General features: G+C 40.9%; 1 protein-coding gene across 1 annotated transcript in view; it reads right to left on the bottom strand.

Annotated features, from left to right (window-relative positions):
• The window catches only part of CWF19L2 (CWF19 like cell cycle control factor 2), an 83392-nt gene extending 57169 nt beyond the window's left edge, over positions 1-26223 (bottom strand). Inside the window, exons 1-9 of the mRNA XM_075742281.1 lie at positions 26091-26223; positions 12175-12285; positions 11394-11513; positions 9856-9963; positions 8305-8424; positions 6888-6981; positions 5641-5756; positions 3377-4092; positions 31-127 (exon numbers count right to left, since the gene is read on the bottom strand). Coding sequence (XP_075598396.1) covers positions 31-127; positions 3377-4092; positions 5641-5756; positions 6888-6981; positions 8305-8424; positions 9856-9963; positions 11394-11513; positions 12175-12285; positions 26091-26174 — 1566 coding nt within the window. The 5' untranslated portion in view covers positions 26175-26223. The remainder of the gene's footprint in view (positions 1-30; positions 128-3376; positions 4093-5640; positions 5757-6887; positions 6982-8304; positions 8425-9855; positions 9964-11393; positions 11514-12174; positions 12286-26090) is intronic.
• Between the last annotated feature and the right edge of the window lie 814 nt (positions 26224-27037).

Here is a 27037-nt window from a genome sequence, read left to right as displayed (position 1 = left end):
TAAATCACAACAATTTTTCAAAGACATTACCGTGTCTCCCATAAGTTCTGCTTTCACAATCCTCGCTCCCAGTCTGTTCATCTCCTCTTCACTAAGGACCCGAGGCGGCTCATCCTTTGATGTCTGTCTGTAAAACACCAGCAGCAATAAACCCACAGAAAAAAAATGTACTATTCACCTGTGTAATTAAGCATTATATGCCTACTGTACTGGTACGTATGCTCCTATTGTCAAAATAATTGATAACAACATATTATAAAAATAAATTTGTAGTCAGAAGTTGCCAAGGACTCTGAAAGCAAAAAACTTCAACAACATTTTTATGAGGTATGTTTTCTTCTACTTTTGAGATCAATTAAAATGAAAAGCACTATCTATGAACACTTTCTCAGCATGAAAAAACAGCCAAGAGCCAGTAGCAGGTATAAGCAGACAAAAAGCAAGAAAAAGAGGAGCAGAAAGAGTAATTTAAACTCGCTCTGTAACTGTCCTTTCTGGCTTTGGTCATGCTTTTACTTTTGAGCTCCAGCAAAATCACCCATTTCCCAGTTGTTCACCCGTACACTAAGTGGCCTTCCATCTCTTGAAAACTGCTCATATTTATCTGCTCACAGTACAATCTTTGCTTCTAAAGACCTTGTGGCTGATATGGTAGAGTTTCCACAGAAAATTGACTAGCACATTTTTAAAATACAAAGTTTCCCTAGAGAAGTTGCAGCTAGTAATAAATAGTATTGTATCTTAATTTAATATTAAAAGGTCAGTGTATGAGTTCTTAAGATAATAAATAAGGTTTCTAAGAATTATTGCAAAGAGGCAAACAAGTTTGGCTCTTTTTCTCTAACTCTAGGAAAGACTAAAACCAACTAACTCTGAAAGTAAAATATCTAACACAAAAGAGACATAAAAATACAGTTATGATATTGGTCCCTGCTATTAAAAGACAGAAAGAGAATTTGCTCACTACTCAGTATGGTTAAATACTGTAGGATTTGAAGAATGGGAGAACTTTGAAGATGGTATCATCTTTAACTGCCAGATCTCCCCAGCCCTGAGGAAATTACCAAAGTTACTTTCATCAGTTTTGAAGATGCCCAATTCAAAACCCAAAAACTCAGCAGAAACATTTACATTAACTTCATCTGAAACAGAATCTTTGAAGATAAAGTTCTCACTTCTCTTTAACATGTATTTTTCAAAACAAGGTAGACTATTTCAGTAAAGGGAGCAAGAGATGTTTATTACTTCATACATGCTTTTTTTCAAGCAGCGTTAGTGCTTGAATCATCATCAGAACTTTTTGAGACTAGAGACATTGTTTTGTTTTGCTTTTTATCTTGTTTCAAATTAAACTCTGAAGCAGTCACATTATTAAGCGTGATTTTCAGCAAACGTTAGCTGGATGGACTTTTCCTCTGGGGAGATCCCTTGGACATCCAATCAGCACTTTTAATTAACCTGTGTCATAACTGTCCAAAACACTTCGATTTATAGGGTGAAGAAACTCTCTCTGTGTTTTAGAATGGATAAAACTTAAAAGGTACATTGTCAGCGTGAGAGATGAGGAACTGAACCAGCAACATCTATTAATCCAAGCCTTCACGTCAATGAAGATTTACTTTTTGTGACTGACCAAACACCACTGAAAGATTACATGTATTCCAAGACTTGAAACTTCAGGAAGAAGAAGAAAGTAGCATCACATATATTATTCCCAACAGATAATTACCCCACATATCCAAACCTGAAATGTTCCAAGAGCCAGAATTTTCTACAAGAAAAGACAATTCCCACTGAAACAAACAGGAGGACAGGTCATATCCTATCTCAAACAAACAGAAGCTTAGGAGTTAAGAGTCAGCTTAAAAGAACTTGGAAATAAGTAAGTCAATAAGCAAAGGCTATATGGTTTTCCAGGCCTAAGTAATCTCCACTTTACTAATAAATCAAATCAGTAATTGTATTGGCTAAGAAATATAATTAAAATATCAAAGATGATGCACAATTGGGTTTAACAATACTAAAACAGAAAACACATGCAGAAGAATATATCAGCTAAATAGTTTCTATGCTTAGTTCTCTTCTGTGAGGAAAAGAAAAGAATTATCTTTTCTATCATAATAATTGAATTCTTTAAGCAAACCACTTCCCTACGCAATCTAGTTTCCCAAAATCTGCAGCAGTTACAATTAGCCTTGCACTTACTATATGTGGTAACCAAAAGCTAAAAAGGTACAGGTTTTGTACTTGCAATAAAAAAAAGTGATTCACTATGATTTAAAAAAAAAAAAAAAAAGAGGCAATAAAGGAGTACTTGCTTCTTTTAAGATAACAATAATGGGGCAATGCTATCACTAACTTCTACTCAATAATTACATGGTCTACTAGTAGTTTATTTTTTCCACAGCAGCCCATATGGTGCTGTGCTTTGGACTTAAGCGGTGGCAGTGTTGATAACCCACCAGTGTTTCGGCTGTGGCTGAACAGCATTTACCCAGCCTCAAGGCATTCTCTGCTTCCCACTCTGCATCTCCAGCAAGTAGGCCGGGGTGGGCAGGAGGCTGGGAGGGGAACGCAGCCAGGACAGCCGTCCCGAACTGGCCAAAGGGCTATTCCATGCGACATAATGGCCGTGCTCAGCAATAAAAGCTGAGGAGTGCAAGGTCCTTCCAAAGTAAGGTGCTGCTCAGAGCCTTGTTGGGCATCAGTCTGCCCGTGGGAGGTGGCGAGTGACTGACTGCCTTTGCACCACTTGTTTTTGTCTCTTTCCTTCATTTGTTAAACTGTTTTTATCCAATACATGAGTTTTTCCTCCCTTTTGCTCTTCTGATTCCCTCTGCAGGAGTGGGAATCCGCAAGCAGCTGGGTACACACTTAGTTGCTTGACAGGGTCAGCCCACCACATACGCAAAGCAACACCCAGCTCCCTCCACCTCCCCAAATGAAAAATAAATCAATAAATCAAATAAGAACAAGGTGCAGAGTCTTCACATGGTGTCCTTCACTCAGTCCCTGCAACTCTCCCATTGTTAGTAGTTCACTACAGTCAAATACACTAGATGTCAGAACTCCTGTTTGCCATCAGCTGTACAATACACCTGTTAGATCTTTCTCCCTTCTGGAAGTCATGGAGCAAAGTGAGAAGGAAGGTAGACTTACTGAAGGATTATATGGCATTTACACAGATTATTTGCTGTTAGTCAGTTACGTTACTTCTACAGTGGTCTGTTTCAGCTGCTGCTAGCTGGGAGGCTAGTCTCCAGTAAAGAGATCTGGTATTATCAGATCTAATACTGTCACAAAGATAGAGCTTCCGGTATACTTTGCCATGAACAATACAGCAAATAAAAGACAAGTAAAGATGTTTGTAAAATACCTAGAACATGATGTTTTATTGTCAGATAATGTTTGTTTCTTCTCAGGGATATCGCTTGGATACTCCTGTCGAGACTTCTCTTTTTCATCACTTGGAGTTCTTCCCCGACTAGTGTCATCAATTTGTTCCCTAGTACCTGATGATTTTTGATCAGATTTTAATTTCTCATTGTTATCTTCTCTGTATGTTTTGGTCCACAATGCAGTATCTTCACTAGGTTTTTGGCATCCGCTGCTCAAAGAGCTATGAACCAGCAGTTTGGAAGAGGACTGCTGTGACTTGCAGTCTCTAGGTACACTGTAAAATGATAAATCATCTTCAGAGGGTTTCAGAAATTTGTGTTTGATGTCGCCTAGAGATGAACTCTTTCCCTGACTTTGTTTTTCACTGGAGTGTTTTTCTGCTCTGGAGCTGTAGCCTCTCAATTCTGAGTCTGTGCTGTGTCCACATTCTTGGTCTTCTCTTGACATATCTCTTTTGTAGCCTTTGTCTTCTTGCACCCATCCCTTGCCATACTTCTCCCTCGTACTGCCTACAAACATGTTCCTGTTTCTATCATCTTCATCTCGTGTTTCCTTTTTCATATGCTGTTCTTTCTTCTCTTTCTCACTTTCTGAATAGTCAGTTTTCTTCCATCTTCCACTTCTATAATTATTTTCCTTTCTGGATGCAACTTTTTCAGCTTCTTCTAATCGTGACTGAAATACCTCCATTGACTACAAGAAAGAATAAAAAAAAGTCATACTGCTTTTAAGATCATGAGGTATTATGAAGCTCCCTACAAAGTATTAGAAGAAAGGCACCATTCTGTGAAAATGAGTCACTGTGCAACAGGCAAGGTGTGAGCCATGGAGTGGAACGGAAGACCAGTATGAAAAAGGGAATTTATAGCCTCATGTCTAAGATATTCTGTTGGGAAAGGCTTCTGATCCCTTCTCTTGGGCTATTTCTAAGTTTCATCCAATGGCTCTGAAGTTAAGTGCTAAAGCACTCCTGGGAAACAGGGACCAGAGCTTCAGAACTGTCTCCTCCTGGCAACCTGGAGGTTAGGGGCTTGGGCTAGGGAGAAAGCCTTCCTCTTTCTTACTCATGAACTTTGTATTTGTGCTCACCAGATGCTCAGCTTCTACAGAATCAATGGACCTTCCCACTAAACTATTCTACAATCTAGTGTAAACTCTTAAAAACACAGGAGAATGGGTTCAAAATCTTAAGCTTGAGACAGGCTTTGAACGCCTCTCTCTGGCTTTCTGGACAAATATTCTATCCATTAGGCAATTATGCAAAATGTGGACTGTTCCTCTTCCCTCTTTTGAGCTGAATTAAAAGCCACCAATTACTTTTTTTTTCTTTTCTCAAAACATTAAATACTGAAGCAAATCAGGCACATCTTTCAATCACTATCCTGTACTTCAGCAGCCAGAGTGGTTCATGCTGTTTGAACTCCAGTTTCTTGAGAAAGATTCTTAAAAATAATATTCTTTACAACTGCTGGCACTGAATAACTTCTACCAGCGCTGATCATGTTGGTTTCATCACTCAGGAGTGACTATAATTCAGTTCAAAGTATGAAGTCTTTTCAAAGATTTCCATAACCAAACCAACCTAATCAAAAAACCCACAGAAAACTCAAATGCAACACTACGGCCGAGATTTAACACCCCACACTTTTGACCCATGCTTTTAAAGACACTAATATAATACATAGGGAGGGCAGGCTTTAAAAAAATAATATTGTTATGGCAGACTGTTTTATTAAAAATAAACTTTGAAGACTTTTAAACCCTTCAGAAGCAAGCAGCTTTCTTAATATATCTGGAATAAGCAGATCACAAGTGGCCAGAAGACTCATATTTGGTAAAATTTGATGCAGCTCTCCAAATTATCTTGGTATTATTATCCACAATGTGCATTATTATCCGCTATGTGCGGGAGAACAGAACATATTCTCTAGTATACATTATAATTTTGGAAGCACTCAGGTACTTTGTAACTAGGATCATTTGAACCTCCTGATGTAGAAGACAAGTGTTTTAAATCTGCTATAGGATCCCCCATAGTAAAAAATATATAACAAAAAAAGATATAAAAACCTAGGTAGTTTTAAACTCTTCATGACTTGAGAGAAGCTTCAGAACCTGTTTTTTCCTGCTTCGTTCCTTACGTCTTATGCTACACATTAAGTATTTAGTTAGTACTTTACATGAAAGTAACCTTATCCAAGCATCTATTAGTATGAAAAAAATGTAATTGAAGATCCTTACCCCGTATCTCTCAGCTACAATTTCCTCAAAATTTCGCTTCTCTCTCTCAGCCTGCTCCTTCATCCTTTGGTATGATTTTCGTAACCAACTTAATCCAGCATCTTCTACCACTGTAACTAAAGTAGAAAACAATGTAGTTTTACATCTCCGTAGTTACTCCTATTTAACCTTACTCTGTATGTGACATTAAACCTTCACCTAAACTTCATGTAAAAATTGAAAGGATGCAAAAGAAAAACAGAAAGAATAAAATAATACAATTACCTGTTTTTATAAGTTAATGCTGGATATACCTCAGTAATACCACTGATTAAATTTAAGCTTCTCCATTTTATCATAGAACGCAACAAGCAGTTTCCAAGACAGGACTAGCATATGAGAAATTGGTGGGGTTTTTATGAAATTAAAGAACCTTCTTACTGTTTCCACTTTCTGTGTCCATTCTTTGACATACCCCTTACGTACAAACAAGTGCATTTCCCTTCTCAGAAAATTAATGGCTAACCCACTGCTTTCCAGTTGAGAAGCTAGCAGAGGTCTTAACATTGAGGACACACACTCACTGATGCCTGTCACCTCTTACAGATCACTGATCTCTGTGACTCCTAAAAGTGGTCATGAGGCTAATGGTTTGCAGGACAGACTCTCCACAGGGAAAGGCTCCCAAAAAGAAAAGCCAGGGACCCTACTGTTCCCTGTTGACAGAATACAAGGACCCTTCTTATCACATAATAAATGTTTCATGACATGACGAAAAACGTTTTTCTAACTGCTCTGGCTGGAAATAGGCAGGATAACCCTAGGGTAAGGAAAGAAGTGAAAAGGTTACAGAAATAATATTTTTCACAAACTGCATCTGTAATGTACTTCATTTTAATGTGACTCAGACTTCTGTGGTTGAATATTTTAAAACTATAATTTGTGTAATGGAATGAAAGGAACCAAATGAGATGACAACAATTTATCTTGTCTTGGTTAAATCATGCTTTCCTTTAATTAGTTCAAAACGGAGAATTTCTGCAAAGATATTGAAGGTCAAACCACTCAAGATTAAAAAACAATGAAGAGAAATTCTGCAAAGCAACATACTATGATATTAACCCAATATTCACTACTGAATTTTCATCTAAATTTTACTTTATTATATGTTATTCATAATACCTTTACATCAACATTAGTAGTAACTTGTTAGCAACACAGAGACCAGAGACAGAAATCTAAAATTATTACTAAAAGTTACTAGCTACCTTTCTTAACTGAAGCTGCTCCATCCTCCTCTGGTGGCAAACCTGTACCACCATCTTTCCAATAGGGATTGAGTTCCCTCTCAGACAGCATGGCCTAAAACAGAAATAATTTTAATGTGTGCAGAACATATGGTTTGTATTTTCTAGAATATTTGACAACTTTTGTGAGACTTGTGTGGGAACAGAACAGCTTACTCATAACTTGCGCTATCTAAAGACAAGTAGAAATAGACATAAGTCTCCATCCTGAATCAAAGCTCTCAAACACATGCTCAGTGAGCACCCTCATTACACAGAAGCAGTTTTACTGTTAGGCTTTGTTGCCAGCATAGCAGTAATGCGCACTTGCATCTGAAGCATTGCTGTTATGGAGGCTTTTAGTTTCACATCAAGTTACTGCTTTTCACCCTCAAACTAGATCGCTTGTTGTGATTCTGTCAACTGACTTCTCTGGAAGCAGGCAAGGAAGTCCACTGTAGAAAAAAGGGTTGATTAGGCATTCCTGCACTGACAAAATTTTGAATTTGTCTATGTTGTATCGTCAACTCATCACCACTACTGGCACGCTGCGTGCATCTACTGTACACGTTGTTTTGGGTATCAAAGAAAGGACAGACATTCTGGTGTGGTTGGTGGAAGAGTCTGTAAAAATCATATTCTTCTAGGATCAAGAATACATATAGCACCACATACTACACAAGAACAGCGCTCCAGTGCAATCTGGTTCCCAGCCACTACACGACTAACGGGAAAACCTAACAGCAACACATAGCCTACTATGAGATGTGAGGACAAGTTAATATTAAATAGTGATCAGCAAATATGTTTTCAGATCAGACTACATTGTATTTAAGGAGCTGAATGAACAAAAATGAAGCAGCCAGCAACTGTATGTAAACAGAATTTAATGACAGCAACCCCCTCCCCAGTCAGACCCTGATCCAACCATGTGTTCATGCACAGCTCCGGCATGAAAGGCACAGCAACTGCTCTGAACTCTTACCCCACGCTTTAATACAGTAACTTAGGGAAGCTTTCATCACACAAATCAACGGTGCTCCTTTCACACACACCACGGGGAAGAAGGCCAGACCAACAGTCTGTCATTGTTATTAAATAAAACATCTCAGAAGCACCTCAAATATTACAGAACTTAGTACTAATAAAACTGGCTTTCTCCTTGCCTAGAAGATAGTTTAAAGGCTTTTCTCCACAGATAAGCCTGCTGTATGAACCCTTCCTATCTCAAACAGAACAAATGACTGATCAATTTAATTAAAATCACTATCACACAACACATCAGGCATTAGTTTAAAAAGCTATATAGACTTACGTAGTTGAACCAATTCATTGGTTCATTCATCACACAAAATTTAGTAAGATGCAGGAAAAAAGTTGAAATATTAATTCCTCCTACCTGCTCCGCTTCTCGAGCTTTCTGTCGTTCCAGTATTTTTTCTTTGTGTCTTTCACCTTTGACAGCTGCTACTGACGTGGTTTTCAATGACATGAAGTCTAAATTCATCCATTCTTCTCTCTTTAAAATAAACACAAAGAATCAGTGTTCATACTTCCAACATGGCTTAGGTACAAATCAAACCAGTGCAACTACTGACAAATAAACATACACTGTTTATTGTAAGTAACAGAAGTGAACGTGCATGGGACCTCTGGAGGTCATCTGGTCCAAGCTCCCTGCTCATGCAGGGCCACCTAGAGCCAGTTACCCAGGACAATGCCCAGACAGCTTGTCAATATATCCAAGGCTAGAGATTCCACAACCTCTCCAGGTAACCTGTGCCAGAACCCTCACAGTAAAACACTGTTTCCTGATGTTCAGAGAGAAATTCCCGTGTGTCAGTTTGTGCCCATTGCCTCTCGTCTGTCCCTGGGCACCACTGAAAAGAGCCTGGCTCTGTCTTCCATATAGGCTTGAAAGCTGCGGTTTGGGGATATATATTTTGTTGGGGTTTTTTTTTTTCCCTTTTTAATTAAGCAATCTGGACTATTCCAAGACTGGTCCCATGGAGCACCTTAGGTGCACTTTGAGAACATACCATCTAATTTAGTTTAATCCAAGATGAAATGGATTTACATGCTCCAAGACTTCTTCACAATGTGAACCAAAATACAAAAAGTAGGGATGACCAGGAAATTCTCTTCACATTCTTCATCCAAAAATAGACAAGCCCAGGGTGCACATTATACAAGAAATGCTTGCGAAAAAAATGGTTTTGCAGTATAAATTATTACAACATACATATGAATTTACTTTTCATTACTTTAGACTTTTCCAAGATAGCCAGATATGATTCAGAGATCCTTTTTATTTCTCTTAACAAAATGCACAAATTCAGAATGAGAAACAGGGACTTTTTCACAGAGGGGAATTAGACAATTAAAAATGATCGTTTCGCACAACTGAGGATGATATGTGACTACATTTATGTAACTAAAATCACAGTAGTGATTTTCCAGAGTAAACACTGCTTCCTGGGCACAGAATTCAGCTAGGAAGATCAAAAGAGGCGCTGATTCCATAAATATTGTGGACGAGAAGTTCTACACCTCTCTTCCTCATATCTGTTTAAACACCACAGAAGCAAAAATTCATTCACTTTTAGAACAGTCACTGAAATTATGCAGAAAAAAAAATAACATGTCTAGTCAAGATCTTTAAGTTGGCTTCTTCAAAAAAAATCAAGCTAAGTTGCTAGAGCCTCAAAACATGATGAAAGGAATTGGTGCTAGGCAACTTTAAGTATAGTCCCTTGTTAAATACTAAGCAACTATTAGGTAGAGAAGTCTTCCGATGAATTAAATGTAACATCTACCTAGCTAAACAAAGACATTTGTGTGTAAAATAGGTTTTGTTCAACACATTGCAAAAGAGCTGTCAAGAAACCTAAGCACGTTTCACATTCGGTCATGCTGAATTTATTTCTGGAGTAGTTATCAGACTGCTCACCTGCAGGGAGGGTTCTTTCACAGCATCTGATTGCTTGTTGACCTTCCAAGCCTTTTCTGTGTTATCCGACTGTGACACATTTGACTCAACCCATTCAACCGAAGAATCCTAAAAATAGAGTTTAATGTAAGGAATAACAACACCACCTTAACATACTATTATATGTTGATAAAATGCAAATCTTAGCAAGTATATTGATAATCAAAATTGATGCCGATTGCTAAGCATTACTAATACAATACTGTTTATTATTTTAAAATACTGATAATAAAAATAGAATATTGATATTCCCATAGGAGATTGTTCCTTCATGATCAAAACATTCCATCATACTTCATGAGCACATCATAGTATGTAACACTAGTTCATACTGACATTTTATTAGCATAACACTGCTAAAGTTAAAACTGTCAAAATAAAAACAAAATAAAACCCAATTGGGTTTACGGCATTACAAAAACAAAATTTAAAAATCTAAATTCATTACTAAGTATGTTTTTCATTTAAAAAGTAAACAATAACACAGTACAATATAGAGCACTGCACATGCTATCTCCTCCTATTTTCATATCTGACTTCCTACACTTGTGCTTGCAAATAGCGCACTGAGATTTTACACTTGAAGCAAATAGGATCCCATTGGACAGAGTTTCTTTGCTATTTACATGAACCTGTCATGGGAATAAGAGACATTGGATCGAAGGTATCAGTCAGGACTGTGCTGTATCCCTGCGCTCACTGATGTGATCTGAGGGGTTTTGATGACTCCCATGGGAAATGTGAGACACTTGTGGCTTAGGTTACTTCCTACCCTGAAAAGCATAGTTCACTTCTGATATCAATCGCTGGAAAATAGATCTCATCATACTGCATGTTTCTTCACTCAATAAAAGAGACTCCCTGAAAATAAAAAAAATCACAGTGCTACCTGATTGCACCAAAACACTGGGATGTTTTACATGACGTGGCCAGAAAGCAGCACCCAGATTTCTAATGCAGCCTCTGTACTGTTTTGCCACAGTGTCCCTCAGTGTGAGGGCATCTGCCTACAGATTCAAATGCACATGTCCGAACCTTCCTTCAGACTCACGTATAACTCCCATGTTGTTGGGAGTTTCCATGGTTGAACATCCATGGAAAAAGGCAGCAGTAACTCATGCTTAAAATCAAAGTCAAATATTTGCAATTTTAGACACATCGTTCTATTATATACCACTGACTACAGGGAACCTATAAATTTTTCCACTCTATCCTAGAATAAGGATTTTTTTTTTAAATTCTCTCTGCTGAAAAATCATAAATCCCTTAGTTCCTAATGAGTGAATTCAATATTGTTAAATTCATAAGCACTCACACAATAGCATCTTTAAAATTGATTAAATACTCAGTATATTAAAAATACAAACTTTGCCACAGTTTTTCCCAACAGAAAATGTTAAGAATGAGTCTTAATTTTACTAACCACGTGTACCCATAGAGACTAAAATGGTGCAGGTTTTAAAAATGTCATTTGAAGCATTTTAAAGTTTCTTACTTACCGAAGAACTATCAAGTAAGTCATCCTTCTTTTCAGATTTTTGTTTCTTATTTTTCTTCTTTTCTTTCTTAGCTTTTTTTGAATGCTTATCCTTTTTCTTCTTTTTTTGCACAGAATGTTCCTACAAGTAAATGTTTGTGAATGAGATCCAGCAAACCAAATCACCCACATACAAGAACCTACTTACCAAACCACACACAACTGGACAACACTACATCTTACTTCTACTACCTCTCTCTCTTCTGCTTGGGGGAGGGCATGCCTGACTTTTCTTCCCCCACTCAGTATCTTTTTCACTGGAACTAAGGCACTATAACTATACACAGAGTATCTTCTACACTAGATTTATTTCAGTCAAATCTATTTCCTTGGGAATCACTGCATCATCAATACACACCTGTCCTTTGTTGAAATATCTGCACAGATTTCTACACTAATACTAAAGGATGCAATATTCAGAAGCCATTAAGGCTTCTCCTGTGAATGACCACAAATGGGACTGCTACGAAACCCTGGACCCTCCAGGTTTCTTCCCATGGGACTATTCTTGTCTGGCAGACATCTCTTCTGCATTCGGTAGTAATTAAAGCTGGAATTAAATGATAGAATTTTTTCCTCTTTGAGAGTAGATTATTTCCACTTTAAAAAGGCTAATATTGATGCATAAAGAATTCAGAAATTGGGAGGGTTTTAAAGATCATCTTAAAGCCTTCAAAGCCTTCTGTTCATGCAAACATTCTGTAAAGCTAACACCACAATTCAGTGGTTTACAGTTCCGTCACCTTTTCCAGTTGTTCCACACGTTCGTTCACATCAGCAAGCATCCACATATCTTCACCTCGTAGTTGCTTTAGCAACTTGTGCCTCTGCTTCTTTTCGTAACTAATTTTGGCCTGAGACGAACAGAGAAGAAAAGTAACCAGATGGAGTTTAGTAGCATTTACTTACAGCTACACCTTTGTAAGTCACACTGACACAACCACACACAATGTCAAGAACTGTGCTTGAGAACTTCCTCTTAGAGGACTGCAATAAAAATACTTTTGGATTACATGTTAAAGGGGAAATTTAGCTGAAACATATTATGCACCCTCCTTTCTCAAGCTACAGCTTTGCAGCTCCTCTAGCACTGATTTCATCCTATCATCCTAGATAGGAGTGACACAAAGACATTCAACTTCTTCATTCTGAGAAGAGTTCTGTTCTTACAGCCTTCATAAACCGCATATGATATGATATAGGGTACTTCTGATTTTCTATTTCAAAAAATTCCCCGGGCAATTACTCCACTGCAAAGCACAGCTCACTATCTATTAATTTAAGAAGTTAGCAAGCCTACCTTTGTGCACATTCAACTCTGGAAATATCTCAGCCAGGTGCAAAACTTGGAACTGCAGAAGTCCAAGCTCTCAAGGAGTGTACAAGAATATAAGGATTAGCATTTTGGGCTGCAGAATGTTCCTCCCTTGGTGGTTATGGAGATAAAACTAGAAATATTTCTACTACTACTTCTGAAAAAATAATCATCACTGCAAACAGTTTCAATTCCTGAAAAGGATTTCTATAAACCACATCAATAAAATAACTTTTTCAGCCTCTGAAGTTCCCCCTCTTACTTTCAGCAGAAACATGGCTTTCACAAACAAATTCACTTAAATATAACTTGCATTTAGAAAACTCTTTATCCTAAAGTGCAATATATCACCACCTGATTAAAAAGGAAGAAAATTATTTTATGTTATTACAACCTTAATTTTGTGTGAGATAAGTCTTGCAAATTTGAGCTTGCTTTTGGTTGTTTGTGCGTTGCTGGTTTTTTTAAATAACTAAAGTCAAAGTAAAAACTAAAGGTGGAATTTGGTTTTTATCCTGAAATACCAAATTTTACCAGAAAGTGTTTTCATTCGAAAGCCAAGAAATAGCATCCAAGTTTAAAAAGACCAATATTTAAAAAACAAACAAAAAAAAAACCAACTCAGGAGATTAGACAATCAGATGAAGTCAGCTATTAGTTCTCTGTAAGAAACTCTAGACACAAGCCTGTGCACTGCACATGACAGTAACCTCCCTACCATGTGCCAGTTTCTCTTTTTTGATACAGCCAAGAAGGAAATCTGCAGCTTTTGTACTGATAAAAAATGAGGCATGCAGGAGGATGATCAGTACACCATAAGGGTTCAATGAACAGAAATAAATGCTAAACAATAAAAGTTTTTTTTAAAGAACTAACTCAAAAGGTAGGACTGCTGTTCTATTTTTCAATATTGCTAACAACAATGTTCAAAGCAGTAAAAACAACAATCAAAACACTACACATCTGTGCTCAACCAAAGCACCCTTTTAAACCTTCATCATCTACTTGCTTAGAAACCCTATGATAAACTTTCTCATGCACTTAAATGCAAGCACAGCAAGGCTGCTACCCAGACTTCTTAATTTTAAAAGAAGGGACTTTGCAAAACAAACAAAAATGTTTAAGCCAGCTCAAATAAAGAGGCCATGACTGGGACTTCCATCTCTAGAATGAAGCTGACAGTCTACAAGGGTGAATGCTACATCCTAAAATTCAAAAGGCATGGATAAAGAAAGAATGAGCTAAGAACATGTGGAGACATTTACTCCGATATCAAAACAGTTTTCAAGTTCATAAACAAACAACATAACAAAAGAGTAATCAGGACTATAATTCAATGAGAGTGAAACAGCTGTTAAGCATAACACAGAGTCACCAAAACCACCCAGGACTCCAAAGAATGCAGGCATTTTTCCTGCTACCTCTCCATGATCCAGAGAGCTCCCTGGCTAGCCCTGCCCACCCTCGGACACCTATCCAACTGGGTCAACACTCTTGAAAGTTCATGCAGAAATCACTGACTGCTATTTGCTGTTCTAGTCCATACAGACAATGATGTCCTTTCTGCCTTAAAAATACATTCAATCTGACTAAAATAAAGTAACTAAGCATGCCGTATTCATGGCCAAGTGAAGGGTAATAACCTCAGCTATGCAACTCACAAAATGTCTACAAGCCACACACACACAAAACTTAAGCTTATAACTGGACAGGGATGAAACAGAGGAGATAGAGGGAATTTGAATATAGTTCTAGATGGGAAAAACACAACACACTCCAAACTTGTTTTCTCCACAAGCAAACACAGAACATGTTGCCAAGATTTAGACTGGGAAAAGGACAGGCTTTCCACATGCTCCATTTCACTTTTGGTTGAGAAAGACCTGCAGCTGGAGTCAACAGTTCCCTTCTACCCCTTCAGCAGCTCTTGGGCATATAAATCTATGAACACCTCAAATAAAGGACAATCAAGATCAGCTTGTCAACATGTCTTCATTTAATATGCTCTTTGCCTGTCTAGGAAGATGTAGCCTCTTATCCTTCTCTATAGTAACAGGTATATTTTAAACAAAATTACTATTTCCTTCATGTTATCAAAGTTACAACATACATTGCATAAAATGAAGTTAACATTATAAATAAGGTACAAAAGGAGCTTTTATACCTTTTATTAGATCTAAGAATAAACAGAAAAATTACAAGGAAGTACTTAGGTAATTGAGATACATGTTCCTAAAAAAAGAGGTGGATCATCATTTTCGCTTAAGTATACAAATACATATTGAGAACACAGAATGACTAGAAATCATCATCAAACTGCAGACTGTTGTCTCCTGAATACTAAATGAACCAGGACTGGGCAAGATGAATCTGTAGTGGCAATACCACCAGACTACTAAAAAGAAAGACACAGACACAAAAGCATTGGGTGAAAGTTTGTTTCTTCTTAGACAAAGATACAAAATACAGAAGATTCTTAACAACATCCATATGTAAAATAGAGAAAGCTGCCTAGAGATTTAAGATTGTATTTTCACCAAATTATCATTTTAATACAAGACTAGAAAGTTAACAGCAATACCCTTTAATCCTTTCTATCTCTAAAAAATATCTAGCTCCCTCTACCACCAATTAGAATATTCATTTTTATTGTTGGTGAATGGTTTCCCCTCACACACATCCCCAATTATTTGAAGTGGTGGGGAGGAGGAATATCTGTCTACACTACTTGATTAGCTTCAAACCCTACCTTTCTATTCTACTTGTCTTTTATAATGACGCAGGGCTTACTAGCATCTAACTACTTTTTTTCCTTTTCTACATTTTATAACTAAGTCCCTTGTCAGACTTACCATTCTACACTATGAAGGCCAACTCTAATAGTTTCATATCTCTCAGCCCACAGGACTTCAAGCATTCAATTCACATTAAAGTTCATTAATACTTTATGATACCACAAAAATATCCAACCATTTATCCTCTCCCCTTTACAGACAAGTACTTAACATTAGGTACATTTTAGTTCACCAGTGTAGTATTTTTACTTTTTTTCTTCCATAAATGAGGATGCTACATTTCTGTAGTACCTCTACATCAAAGTAACACATTAATTACACAAACAACTCTGCGCTACACACAAACACAGAGGACCATAATACGCAACAACCGTCAAGAAGGGCAAGCACCGTGCTACGTTACTTATTTCTGTGACACCCTAATAAAGTTGCTCCTTGTCTCCTTTGCAATAAGCACGAGGTGAAGTATAATGCTGCAAAGCACTCTGAAAGGTATGTTGGTAAGGTGCTATAAAAACAATAACTACTCTACAGCACTATGTTAGCAATGTTTGCCAAGGTGAACAGAACCAAACTTTGTAGTCTTGGATTTCACAGTCCCATCTGAACAAGGTTTTCATTAGGCAGGTCATTAAGGCCAGCCTCCACAGTTACTGACAACAGTATCTACTAAATGAAGACTAAAACTTGCTCCAAACAGCCTGTAATACACTGCAGACACAACCACCAAAAGCTGTAAAAATTACACCGTGTCACCCCAGGAAGAAGCAGAAAAGATCAAAGACACTGCCAACAGCCAAGGTGTAAGTTGCACAAAAAATGGAGGTTGTCACATGACAGTCCCCCAAAGATGTCCAGAAGTGGACATGCCTGACCTAGGGATGGAGGTTAAAACACTCCCCAGCCCACAGAAACCAACACTCTTTCCTGACCCCAACTCTGCATATCATTTCAGCTCTCACCAAGGCCAGAAAAAATTTTCCATATCACTACAGAGACCATGCAATTTCCCATCTTTAACTCTACCTCTACCTTTTCAGATGATAATCATCACCATTCAAAAGCCAACTTCTCCATCCCAAAGAAGAAAAGTTCCCTTTTTCTCCAAAAAGCAATCAGAAGAAGCTCCACAGCACAACACCAGACCAATACAGCATGACAAAAACATGCAACACAGCAACAGCTAAGTTGCTCAAACGGCTACCTGCCACTGCAGGGCAGGGCTCTGTTACCATAACTCTTCTCTCCACACTCCCACCTGCACATTCCTACCACCTTCCCTACACAGGCCTGGTTTTTCTACCATCAATATTCCAACTATTGTTATATCCATGAAGCTTTCCCAAGGTGGGCAGCAGCAAAAACACAAGAAAGGGCCCCAACATTCCAAATCACAGCTGAGTCAGAGAGCTGCCCGAACCTCCACCTCTTCCAGACACAGTCATGCCAGCTGGAAAGTCACTGCTCTTCATTTCCACCTGCGAAAAGGCACAGAAGACAGGTCACTAAAATGACCATCCCTTAAATCATGTAAGCTCCTTGTGATCAATAATCATTACAGAACAATCAGGCATGTGATTTAAAAAGCAAACTGTAGGAGATGACAACCTTCAGTCAGAAACATCTGGGAGGCAGTAACTGTTTCTGCTGGTACAGGTGCAGACACAACAGATAAACAGACGTACGACAGAAGCTACTACTGCAGGGAAACTGTAGGCAGATACTTCATGTTAATGTAGTGGCAGAGTGAGCTCTAGAGGAAGGACCTACAGAATATAACAATGAAGACATCTGTCTTCATCACTCGCCTTCTAGAGTGACCTGTCCATTAAATCAAAGATGTTGCTTGCAAAAACATATATAGAGGTGCTTTGTCAAAAGTTGGAAAACCTTTTGTGAAAAGGCAGTATTCATTTCTCAGTGCTGTTTCTCTCCTAATATCACTCAAAGATTTAAGTGACTATAATAATACTGACATGCTTATTTCCTTTGACACAGAGAGTCAGGGACGCAACATTTCATAAAGGATTTAAAAGGGAAAGAACAAAAAGGAGGTTTTTAGTATTACAGCACAGAAGCAACTTCCAACAAATAACAGCTCTACAACCCCTAACAGTGGTATGTTTTGCTATTAAATTCTATTTAAGGAGAAATTTCTGTAATTTTCCACTGAAAACTGAAAAGTAATAGACTGCCAAAGCATTCCATCACCTCGGCAAATACTAATCACTGTGACAACCCAATGGCTAGGCTTTTATGAGGAAATACCTGATCAAACTTCACCAGGAAAACCTGCTCATTTCACAGCTCATGTTATTCTCTTCCTTTGTCATCCTATTAAACTGTCTTTATCTCAACTCATGAAGTTTTTTCCATTCTCCTCCCCATCCCTTTGGGAGGGAGGGGTGAGAAAGCAGCTGCCTGGTGCTCAGTTACCAGCTGGGGTTAAACCACAACAGAAGTACAGAAATACCATGTCATAGCCCAGATGCAAGAATAATTCAAAATTGAATTATTGCTAGATTTTAACAAAAAAAAAAAAGCGTTCATGTCTAGGAAAACTACACATCCCTGCACTTACCAAAACACCCATCAGATTATTTTCTCATTCTGAACTTGCAAACTAAAACAGTACTGTCATGAACTATCGCACTCATCAAAACAAGACACTATTTCTGGAGCTTAATAACAATTTGCATGTCAACACTTAATTATTTGATTACTGATCATTATCATAAACATTTCCAGCTGCTGGGTTTTACCAACGCAGTTCGGAGGACAGACAACACAAATAAAAGAATACGTTTCCAAAATTTAAAAGAGGAATCTCAATCAATGAGTTCGGTGGTATTTTGGTTCTTCAAAAGAATAAATTCATAACCAGCAAAAAACATGAAACAGTACATATTTTAAAAAAAAAAATCAACCAGAAGCAACTTCTTTTGTTCGATTTGTCTTAAAAGTAAAAGGTACTACAGAAATCCATTCTATTTCTATAAAATCTACTTACATCTATTATATTATATATTTATTATATTTAATCTCTTTATTTTTGTGGATATGGAATCTGCAAGGATGAATTCATTCCAGATTCTTCTACTGAGTTTGATGATTTGGGAAGAATTACTTCTGAAGAGACTGAAGTCTCTCTCAGACTCCTCACTGTCCTAACTATCAAGAAGCAGAGTTAACGAGCTCCCTTTTAACTACACACTCTATAAAACAGAAGACAGATCAATAATTTCCAATATTTTATAAATAAATGCTCCTTAAGATGAGCTGGTTGAACATCTCATCTTTCCAGAAACAGAACTGCTGAAGTACAGTCATTTCCCCAAACTTCTCGGATTATCAGAAGCAAAGACCTACACAGCTTCTCAAGTGTCTTTCCCAAAGTAAAAAGCAGGAGCTTCCAAGAGCAACCACCAAATAACTGTCTTGACTATGTTAGCCACATGTGAAAAGTCCCTGTGCATCTCTTGTTTTGCCTTTGCAAGAAAGGCGGTCACAATGCACTGAGATAAAGCCTTGCAGTAGTTTTCACACAATCATAGAATTGTTTAGGTTAGAAAAGACCTTTAATATCATCAAGTCCAACCATTAACCTAGCACTGCCAAGTCCACCACTAAACCATGTCCCTAAGCACCACATCCAGGGGTCTTTTAAATACCTCCAAGGATTGTGACTCAACCACTTCTCTGGGCAGCCCAGTCCAATGACTGACAACCCTTTCGGTGAAGAATTTTTTCCTATTATCCAATCTAAACATCCCCTGGCACAACCTGAGACCATTTCCTCTTGTCCTATCACTTGTTACTTGGGAGAACAGACCAACACCCACCTGGCTACAACCTCCTTTCAGGTAGTTGTAGAGAGTGATAAGGTCTCCCCTCAGCCTCCTTTTCTCCAGGCTAAACCACCCCAGTTCCCTCAGCCACTTCTCACAAGGCTTGTGCTCTAGACCCTTCACCTGCTTCGTTGCCCTTCTTTGGACATGCTCCAGCAACTCAATGTCCTTCTTGTAGGGAGGGGCCCAAAACTGAACACAGTACTCGAGGTGTGGCCTCACCAGTGCTGAGCACAGGGACACAATCACTTCCCTAGTCCTGCTGCCCAGACTATTTCTGACACAAGCCAGGATGCTGTTGGCCTTCTTGGCCACCTGGGCACACTGCTGGCTCATATTCAACCGGCTGTCGACCAACACCCCCAGGTCCCTTTCCACCAGGCAGCTTTCCAGCCACTCTTCCCCAAGCCTGTAGCGCTGCCCAGGGTTGTTGTGACCCAAGTACAGGACTCAGCACTGAGCCTTGTTGAACCTCATACAGTTGGCCTCAGCCCATCCATCCGGCCTGTCCAGATCCCTCTGCAGAGCCTTCCTATCCTCAAGCGGATCAACACTCCCACCCAACTTGGTGTCATCTGCAAACTTACTGAGGGTACATATTACATATATATCTATGTCCTATATAGATATCATATATATATATGTTCATCTCCAGATTTGCAAGGTGCAGTATCTCTCAACTTCAAGGAAGGCAGAAACGTTATTCTGTCAGCAAAAAGGTGGCAGCAAGTCAGTTCCGTTTCTGAAAAGCAGACAGCAGAGTACTGACATGGCAACTACGACACCCTCATGCTTCCATGTTACAAAAAGCTCAATTGATTTTGCACAGAAATAACAGAGCAGCTACATGAGAAGTCTTAAAAATTTTGCCATTTTACATAACTTAATGTTAGGTTATTTGGTCCACAAATGAGAAGAGGAAACACGCAATGAGTTTCAAAAAAAAAAAAAAAAAAAGTTTCGTTCCAAAATTTCTCTATCAGCCAAATAGGGATAAAGGAAGCTCTATAGCCTCCTTTGTCCCACATCAACTTGAATAGGGTAAAATGGTTATTATACGCTTTTGTTAACATATTCTAAAACTCTGCTACAGAGGGCGGGGGGGGAACTACCAACCTTCAACATGTCCTCTCCTTACTTCAGCTTTTAGTTCTTACTGCAAGGAAAAGAAATAGTTCAAGGACATACATATGATGACGAACACAGCAATTCCACAAGCAACAGCAACAAAAAACATCTGACCATTAAACACACATCTCAGTGCTGCCCAATGCACCCAAGAGAATCCCTGAACATCACGGAGTCTGACATAGCTTTAGGTTGCTCGGAAGTGGAAAGGTAACACCATGGAAAAATAACACAGACTCTAGAATGTGCACTTTCAGTAAGAAGCTGAAAAGTCATATTGCAAACGTTTCTCAGTGGCCATACAGGGACCAAGCACCTCTAATGGTTAAATCCTGCAGAAAATCATGTCATGGCCTCAACACTCCTCCTTACACTGCACAAAAAAATGGACTTGTAAAACTACAGTGTCTAGTATTTCATAAATTATACTCCATCCTGCTTCCCCATATTGAATTTCTCAGTGCTCTGTCATTCTCAGAATTGAAAATCTAAGCTAGTATCCCAACTGAAAAATGTCCAGTAATGTCCAGGGAAGCTGACGAAAGTGTGTATAGGGTTAAGCCCAAACAGAGACATCTCCAAAATATTCCTGTGTCCTCTAGCAATTTGAGGCTTAACAGCTTTTCATTCAACACCTTTCAACATATATTTTTGGTTTTAGGCTATCCTTGTCTGGATAGAGGTAAACTGTCAGTGTTTGCAACACCCTATATAAGATGCCCTACAAGTTCTCTGCGCATCATCTGAAAGTTTGTTTCTTTTGTCTGCTACAAGCTGGCTACCCACAAATCCCTTAATACCACCTAGTTCTTGCACTGCAAGAAACAGTAGATAGCAATTCTCTATTCCCTTCTCCACATCACTTGTGATTTTATGGAACTCTCTCATGTTAACTTTTTTCAGCCTATTTTCCCCCATCGCAAAACCATTAGTCTCCTTGGACACTGTACCAAGATCATCTCTTCTCACCTTCTCCAAGGCTGTTCTCCAAGATGCCAGGACTAGGACTGCATTCACTATTAGCTATTATACAGAAATCAGTAATATGTCTGTGTAACCATTGCCTTTCCCAGTAACTTATAACACTTGGTTAGCTTTTGTTTCAGCAATGAAGTAGCATCTTTATAGAGCTATTTACTCCTCAGTTGTCAGCCTTGAGTGGTAAAAGGCAACTCTGAGCCCACTGTTGTATACAGAAAATCAGGGTTGCCTTCCTCCAGAAAATTAGGGTTGTGCATTTGGGTTTATTTAATATCACACAAAAGTTGCAGATATGTTTTTAAGATTTCCATCTAGGAGTAATTTGTATTCATGGCATTTTAAAAACATACTGAACAATACAATGATGGTCTTTCACTTGTTCAAATAAAAAAAAAAAATCACAAAATTCAACACAGTTCCTATCACAGAATGGTAGGGGTTGGAAGGGACCTCTGGAGATCATCTAGTCCAACCCCCCTGCTAAAGTAGGATCACCCAGAGCAGGATGCACAGGATCACGGCCAGGCGGGTTTTGAATATCTCCAGAGAAGGAGACTCCACAACCTCTCTGGGCAGCCTGTCCCAGTGCTTGGTCACCCTCACAGTGAGAAAGCTTTTCCTCATATTCAGACAGAACTTCCTGTGTTCCAGTTTGTGCCCATTGCCCCTTGTCCTGTCACTGGGCACCACAGAGAAGAGTCTGGCCCCATCCTCTAGACATTCACCCTTTAGATATTTGTAGGTTGATTAGATCCCTTCTGTCTTCTCTTCTCCAGGCTAAACAGACCCAGCTCTCTCAGCCTTTCCTCATAAGGGAGATGCTCCAGTCCCCTCATCATCCTCATAGCCCTCCACTGGACTCTCTCCAGTAGTTCCCTGTCTTTCTTGACCTGGGGAGTCCAAAACTGGACACAGAACTCCAGATGTGGCCTCACCAGGGCAGAGTAGAGGGGGAGGATAACCTCCCTCGACCTGCTGGCCACACTCTTCTCAATGCACCCCAGGATACCATTGGCCTTCTTGGCCATGAGGGCACATTGCTGGCTCATGGAAAGCTTGTTGTCCACCAGGACTCCCAGGTCCTTCTCCACAGCGCTGCTTCCCAGCAGGTCAACCCCTAACCTGTACTGGTGCTTGCAGTTATTCCTCCCTAGTGCAGGACCCTACACTTGCCCATGTTGAACTTCATTAGGTTCCTCTCCGCCCAACTCTCCAGCTTGTCCAGGTCTTGCTGAATGGCAGTGCAGCCTTCCAGTGTGTCGGTCACTCCTCCCAGTTTAGTATCATCAGCAAACTTGCTGAGGGCACACTCTGTCCCCTCATCCAGGTCATTGATGAATACATTGAATAAGACTGGACCCAGTACTGACCCCTGGGGCACACGGCTAGCTAGAGGCCTCCAACGAGACTCTGCACCGCTTATCACAACCCTCTGGGCTCTGCCATTCAGCCAGTTGATAAGAAAAAATACCAGATATAGCTTCATTCTAAAACCTCCAAACCAGTTTTTTCTAATATTCTTCAACAAGGCTGATGAGCAGCATCTAAACCTACAAGAACATATTAACACTGAGAGTCAGGACCTGTGAAGCGACATTACCATCAAAGACCTCTTGAGACATATCCTAACAGTAAGAAGCGTAGCCCCTACACTCAAGATATCATGCTTTCTAGTACCAACTCAAACTCTGCCAAAATCAACCTTCACCCCTTTTTCCCTCCACAGCCACTGTATGAATAAGCGCTCTCATCCCCAACTTCAAGCTTTTCTTTAGGGGAGTAGCTTTGGCTCATTGCCGTAGCGTTTCTCCAACACTAACTGCAACCAAACCTCCTTTCTCAGCTTTACTGCCTCTCTGAATTGAGACTTACCTAAACATGATGAGAAATTAAATACAAATTCATTGCCTTTTCCACAGATTCCAGCATATTTAATACCACAATCTAGTTACTATAAAAACATCACAAAAAGTGTTTAATGCTACTTCTCTTACTTTAAATTAACAGTACTGTAGAGATACTAACAAAAAAAAAGTAAAAATCATCCACAGATATTTGGAAAGAGGAAGTTATACCAAAATTTTTAAACAACATCCTCACAGAACACTTGTATTTCATGTTAAACTGTTGATGCAAATAGAAGCAAATAAGAGGAAAATTATTATTTAATAAACTACTGCAATAGCGCCTGACACTGTAAAAGGCTTTTACAAAAAGTAACCATTTATCAATGTTTTTTACTCAGGCTAGCAGCCTGTCACTAGTAGGGGTCCCCCGGGATCAGTATTGGGCCCCACACTGTTCAACATCTTCATAAATTATCTGGATGATGGGACCGAAAGCACCCTCACCAATTTGCTGATGATACAAAACTGAGTGGTGAGGTGGACATGTCAGAAGGGCAAGACATCTTACAGAGACACCTACAGAGGCTGGAAGAGCAGGCTAGCAAGAATTTTGTGAAGTTTAACAAAGACAAGTGCAAGGTACTACACCTGGGACGACCTAACCCAAGGGCCCAGTACAGGCTAGGAGCTGTGTGGCTGGGGAGCAGCCTTGCTGGAAGGGACCTGGGGGGCCTGGTGGACCAGCAGCTGCACAGGGGTCAGCAGGGCACCACTGCAGCAATAAAAGCAAATGGATCCTGGGCTGCACCTGCAGGGGCATCACTGGCAGAGACAGAGATGTGATCATCCCACTGTACTCAGTGCTTGTCAGGCTGTACCTCGAGTACTGTGTCCAGTGCTGGCCCCCACAATTCAAGAAGGATGCGGACAAACTGGGGAGGGTCCAAAGGAGGGCCACAAAGATGATGAGAGGGCTGGAGAACCTGCCCTATGAGGAAAGGAGAAGAAACGTCTAAGGGGGGACCTCATCACAGTATTCCAGTACTGAAAGGGCACCTACAAAGAAGACAGAAGCTCTCTCTTCACAAGAAGGGAACCACACGAAGAGGACAAGGAGTGGAGTCCCCATCCCTAGAGATCTTCAAGACGCGACTGGACAGAGCGCTAGATAATCTCATTCAGGCTCCCTTTCCCACAAAAAGTTGGACCAGGTGATCTGTTGAGGTCCTTCTAGCCAGGGCTGTTCTATGATTCTAAGGGAGTGGTATTGCCCCAGACAGCTTGCTGTACAAGTGGCACCGAGAAGAAAAGGTAAAGTAGGATAATGGTGTCGTACATAAGTTTTACTTCCAGTTAAGAGTATTTTCTGAACATCCAAGAGGTTGAACTGAGCAAAGGAGCACTCTTAAATCTATCATACAGCAGTTCAAATAGAGCAAAAGACATCTTAACAACAAACTTTTGCAGCATATTATGATTCACTATTACTAAATTAAAGGAATTTCCCTTCAACTGCTTGTCAAAAAGGGGGAAGCACACAATGCAGGATCACCTCACACTTGTGAAGTCACCAAAGGGAACTTCTATTGTCTAGAAGCAATTCCAGAACTGTGTAATTACCTGAAATTACAGTGTATTACCAGTGACAGTGGTATTACCTGAAATGCTCTGTCTTCCTACTTTGCTTTGAGAAAAGACATCACTGCTGCATAAGCCTCAAGCTATTAGACCATTTTCCCATTACTTTTCTTCTGAAAATACCTTTGCCCAGTAAGATTTGGTTGCTGCTTACTTTGGCCTTCCATCTCTCAAAAGCCCAGCATCACAAGCTCATACTTTTTCCATACCCTGTCCTCCTGTTACACTTTTCTTTCCATAGTTACCTCGCACTCCTTAAACTTAAAAACAAGTCATGACATCTAACTGATGTGCTATTTGTTATTTTATCATTCACTCTACCTACAAGTTACGAGAATCAGCACCTTACTGCACCAGTACCAAACATGGCATATAAGCAGATTTTAAATAAAAAGCATTAGGATTAGGGCACACCTTCAAGTCACAGCAACTCTATCAAAGCCTCTGTGAGTGGGAGCCTCCTCTTTCTTGGCTGACACTACCACAAGGTATAACCAAGCAAGTAACATGCCAACTCCATGAAAACAGGCTGTCCCGCTTCTGTCGAAGCTATTACTACTCCATGACCAGAGTGTTGTAACAGAGGGATACTAACTCTTTAGGAAAGACAGGCCAGGAAGACAAGGAGGAGGAGTTGCCTAAATAAGTAAAGACTGAGAGCTGGGACTGCTAAGCCTAGAGAAGACAGGGGAGTGGTGTCATCTTATCACCGTATAAAAATGCCTGAAGAGAGGGTGTAAAGAAGAACGAGCCAGGCTCTTTCCAACGGTGTAAGAACAGGATCACATAACAAATACCAAGTTGATCAATACCACAAGTGGCAAAACGCAATGAACTCAGGTAACTGTCACTCGAAACAGCTCCCGGTTGCTTTCTACCACTCCCGGTCCCGCAGCCCAGCTCCCCCCGGCAGAAGGGCTCTCTCCCCAGGGCCTCCCCCTGCTCCAGCTGCCGCAGGCGGGCCCGCGGGCGGGAGGCCGGGGCCGACCTTAGGAGCGCACCGACCCCGCGCAAGACGAGGCCTCCCCGCGGCCGCCCCGGCACCCCAGCCTGGGGAAGGGAGAGGGCTAAGCGGTCCCCGAGGAGAGGCGGGTCCCGGCAGCCCACCTGCGCCAGCAGCGCCTCCCGCTCCCGCTGCCGCTGCTCCCTGCGCGCCGCCACGCTCCGCTCGCTCTCAAACCCGGACGCCATCGCCAGTCCCCACCGGAAACCAACCGCTGCGCAGCAGCCGTACGACAACCCCGCCGTACGGTGAGGCCGGGAGACTGTCGTAAACGGCGTCCCTAGCAACAGCGGGCGGGGCGGGGCCGGCTCCTCCCGGCCGTGCTGTGGAGCCGCGGCGCACTGCGCCCTCCCCACCAGGCCCGGGCTCCGCGGGGTCCCAGCGCCCTCCCCGCCGGGCCCGGGCTCCGCGGGGTCCCAGCGCCCTCCCCGCCGGGCCAGGGCCAGGACTCTGCGGGGTCCCAGCGCCCTCCCCGCCGGGCCAGGGCCAGGGCTCCGCGGGGTCCCAGCGCCCTTCCCGCCCTCCCCGCCGGGCCAGGGCTCTCCGGGACCCCACCGCCCTCCCAGCTCGGCCGGGGCCCTCCGGGGCCCCCAGCGCCCTCCCTGGAGTGCAGCAAAGCCCGCCTCCCGCCTGCGGGGGGGCGGTGGCAGGCCCCTGGGCCGGCCGGCCGGCAGCTCTGGGCCCCTCCGGTCTCACCGCCGTAGTGCTCCCCGTGTCATGACAGTTTCCCCAACTTCTCTCATAGCTTCAAAATTTACGTCAAGTTGTGGAAAGCTTCCCACGGCCTCGCAGGTGACGGTCAGAGCAAAAGTCACGGTACAAGCAGCTTAGCAGACGCCTGTGCTGTTTGACTGACTGGACCACAAAGTCGGGGGATGGGGACCCTGACCTCCAGGCTCAACCCTCCTGCTGAGCTGAAACTACCTTACGTGAGCCCCGGGCTGCTCGTCTGGACCGACGCCGATGAGAAGCGAACACGGGAAACGAGGCCTAAGGCAGCGCCCGGTGCTCCGCATTGCCGTGACCCACCGGCAGAACCGTCTCCCTGCCG

The sequence above is a fragment of the Balearica regulorum genome, chromosome 1 (genome assembly GCF_011004875.1).
Source record: "Balearica regulorum gibbericeps isolate bBalReg1 chromosome 1, bBalReg1.pri, whole genome shotgun sequence".
Classification (NCBI taxonomy): domain Eukaryota; kingdom Metazoa; phylum Chordata; class Aves; order Gruiformes; family Gruidae; genus Balearica; species Balearica regulorum.
The sequence above is the reverse complement of the archived record's forward strand: the minus strand, read 5'-3'. Positions and strand labels throughout refer to the sequence as shown.